The following is a 3,159-nucleotide window of genomic DNA, read 5'->3' as shown; positions in this document are numbered from 1 at the left end:
GCTGTGCTTCCGTTGTACTTGGGATTTACTATTCAAAGTATGTTGTGTGTCCTCTGGTCCAGTAGCTCAGTTGGTTAGAATGTCATCCCGATATGCCAAGATTGCAGGTTCAATCCCCCATCAGGGCACATATAAAAAACAACCAATGAATGCATGAATGAATGAATGAATGAATGAATGAATAATTAAATAAATGTGACAGCTAAAGGGGCTTCCTGCCGCTACCCAGCATGGCTCTGCCTGGAATGCTCGTAGGGCACAGCAGTTGAGGCACAGGTTGGCCTTCTTCCTCCGCCTGCTGGGATGGTGAGAGGGGAGAAGAGACTATGGGTTGATTGCTGTAGCGTGGCCAGACCTGATGAGTGCATGTCCTGGCTGCACAGCAGAGAAAATGACAGAAGCATCCTCGGAGGGGACTGTGGAAACTCTGAGCATACCTGGTCCCTTTGACCTCCATAGTGGGTGGGATCCAGTGTGCACATTGGGCATTGACTGAGAGCCGTTGGGGAGTCAGAGCAGGGAGTGGCTGTGTGCTAGTGACAGACAGCATGGCCTGGGCCAGGCACTCATCCTCTCCATGCCTGCTGGCTTCATCCATCAAACGGGCACAATCAGAGTGTCCTTGGCAAGTGCACTCACAGCGTTAGCAGTGTTTCCTGGCTCATGGGAAGCAGGTCTGGGTGTTAGGACCCCTGGAACAGAAGGGGGCCTGGCTTCCCCCTCCTGGGCCCCGCTCCCTCCTCCGTGGTCACTGATGGGTCAGGTCAAGCAGCTGCATCCCTGACACATTCGATGGCAGGTGCTCAGCCTCACTTTACATAACTAAATCTGAGAATGTATTATCTTATGCCACATGCCTTGTACCTTTACACACAATGTGCTCCTGTTCTTGGAACGTGACTGCGTTAGCTTCTTCATTTTAATTTTTCTTTGTGTATGAGGCATGGTGTTGATATTCTGAGGGCTTTTATAAAAATGAGGTTTTCAATTATTTCAACCAAAAAATTTCTTAGGATAAGCTTATCATTTTTCAGTGTGCCCCTGCGTTCTGGTGCTTTTGTGCTTTGACTGGGGACTTGGAATGGGGGCTGCTGTAGGTAGCGTGGTAGGACTTGATGTACGGAAAGTTCCCTCTTTCAATCTTTCTGACGCCAGGAACTTTAGGTTCCCTGGCAGTATGCTCAGGTCATGACTTTATTCTTCCATTCTTTCTTCCTAGTTTTCAACGGTTCCAGCAGGTCATCACGGGAGAAAGAACCTGTTCAAAAACACAAGAGCAAGGAGGCCACTCCCGGCAAGGAGAAGCACAGTGATCACAGGGCCGACAGCCGGAGGGAGCAGGCTCCAGCCAACCAACCCCCCACGGCCCCCGCCTCGGGCTCCTCGGCCAAGGGGCCCTCTGCTAACCACCACCACCCCCCTCTGCATCGGTCGGCTCAGGACTTACGGAAACAGGTAAAGCCCACCCCTGCCACGCAGGTGACCGTAGTGTGTGGCCCAGAGGGTGCCTGCCAGATGCCACCACCCCATGCCTCCTAGTTAACTGAAGGGAAAATGTGAGTAGTAAATCTTTCAAAGGCTCAAAAAGCACAACGGTGATCACCGGTGAGGGAGGGAGGGCTGTGGCGCTCACACCTTTTGTGAAGGTCAGTCCCATGGGGCTAGTGGGGGACTCACATCCACCCCAGCGGGTGCTGCTATCGCCGGTGCCACCATCTGTTGACTCTCGTGTGTTGGGATGGGTAGGAAAGGGAGCCCCTCTGAGCCAGGCTACTTGGAGTCCTGGGGGACCATTACTGGTTAGGCCGAGAGTGGATGAGTGACAACCAGAAGCAGGCCTGCAGGCCACCTGTGCTGTGCTGGATTGCTTATCTGTTCATCTTTACGTGACAAGTCAGCTTCTCTCTGACCAGAGCAGTGGTCCATGGACCACCGGTTGGTGACCGCTGGACCAGAGGACGTGTGTGGGCTCCTGTGCCGGGAGCTGTGTGTCTGTGATAGGGGGTGGGTGAGTGGGGGTCTGTAACCAGAAGCAGGCCTGCAGGCCACCTGTGCTGTGCTGGATTGCTTATCTGTTCATCTTTACGTGACAAGTCAGCTTCTCTCTGACCAGAGCAGTGGTCCATGGACCACCGGTTGGTGACCGCTGGACCAGAGGACGTGTGTGGGCTCCTGTGCCGGGAGCTGTGTGTCTGTGATAGGGGGTGGGTGAGTGGGGGTCTGTGATAGGGGGTGGGACGAGTTGGGGTGTGGATTCCGCTGAGCACATTTCAGTCCTGTCAGAGGCCCCTTGGGGGGCACTGCTCTCCTGCTCCCACTGCCCCCATTTCTGTCAGATCAGAAAACACAAGTCCTGGTGGAGAAACTCTAAAGAATGGCCTCAGGCCTCAGCCATTGTTGCTGTCACCATACTCATCCTTAGACAGAGTGATCTCTCAGACCCTGGGAGGGAGGTAGTGGGGACAAAGGCAGGTGCCCAGAGGCAGTGGGTGAAGGGCTGACGGGCTCATGCAGGTAGCATCTCTGACCCCCCTGCTCCTGTCCTCACCGTTTGAAAGTCAGAAGCCCTGGGGATCAGAGATGGGCCTGCACTGAGAATTTTATCACACAGTTAAATTTTCCCCTAGAATAGGCAGGAGACTGTATCTTTAGAGATTGATTCAGGGCAAGGTTTGGTGAGCAGAAGATTCCTTGGCTGGCAGCAGTATTCCAGAATGGCTGAAACAGGGTCACTGTGGTGGTGTTATTCTTTACGTGTGGTCTTTCCTCATTCTTGAAGACATATTTCTCTCTTATGTGACTAAATTCATACTTAGGAGTGTGTGTACATACATGTTACTAGTATTAACCTATAGCTTAAATATCATTCAGCTCTTCAGTTGGTGGGATGGACAAGGCATGCATCCTCACGAATGTTCCCACAGCCCTCAGATGTCCACTTGATCCTTTAAAGTGTTATCTTGAGATTAAGCAAGTGTTTTTAACATATTTTAAACATTCTTCTTGTTGTCTTAGAACAACTGCGCATGATTGTGGAATTGGCCCCCCAGGTTCTGGGTGCCCTATTTTCAGGAGTGAGCAGCACAAAGAATAGGGCACACCGTACCCTTGGTTTTTGAGTCGTTGAAGATTTATCTCCATTTAGTTTCCAAACTTGAG

At 51.8% G+C, this 3,159-nt stretch overlaps 1 protein-coding gene across 5 annotated transcripts in view; it reads left to right on the top strand.

Annotated features, from left to right (window-relative positions):
- JARID2 (jumonji and AT-rich interaction domain containing 2) overlaps window positions 1-3,159 on the top strand; it is a 283,368-nt gene that overhangs the window by 246,758 nt on the left and 33,451 nt on the right. For all 5 annotated transcript variants that reach the window (XM_006769707.2, XM_015567803.1, XM_015567800.1 and 2 more), the window contains one exon: window positions 1,220-1,455. In XM_006769707.2, coding sequence (XP_006769770.1) covers window positions 1,220-1,455 — 236 coding nt within the window. The remainder of the gene's footprint in view (window positions 1-1,219; window positions 1,456-3,159) is intronic.

The sequence above is a fragment of the Myotis davidii genome, unplaced genomic scaffold, assembly GCF_000327345.1.
Source record: "Myotis davidii unplaced genomic scaffold, ASM32734v1 scaffold62, whole genome shotgun sequence".
Classification (NCBI taxonomy): Eukaryota; Metazoa; Chordata; class Mammalia; order Chiroptera; family Vespertilionidae; genus Myotis; species Myotis davidii.
This window is presented reverse-complemented; position numbering and strand designations above follow the sequence as displayed.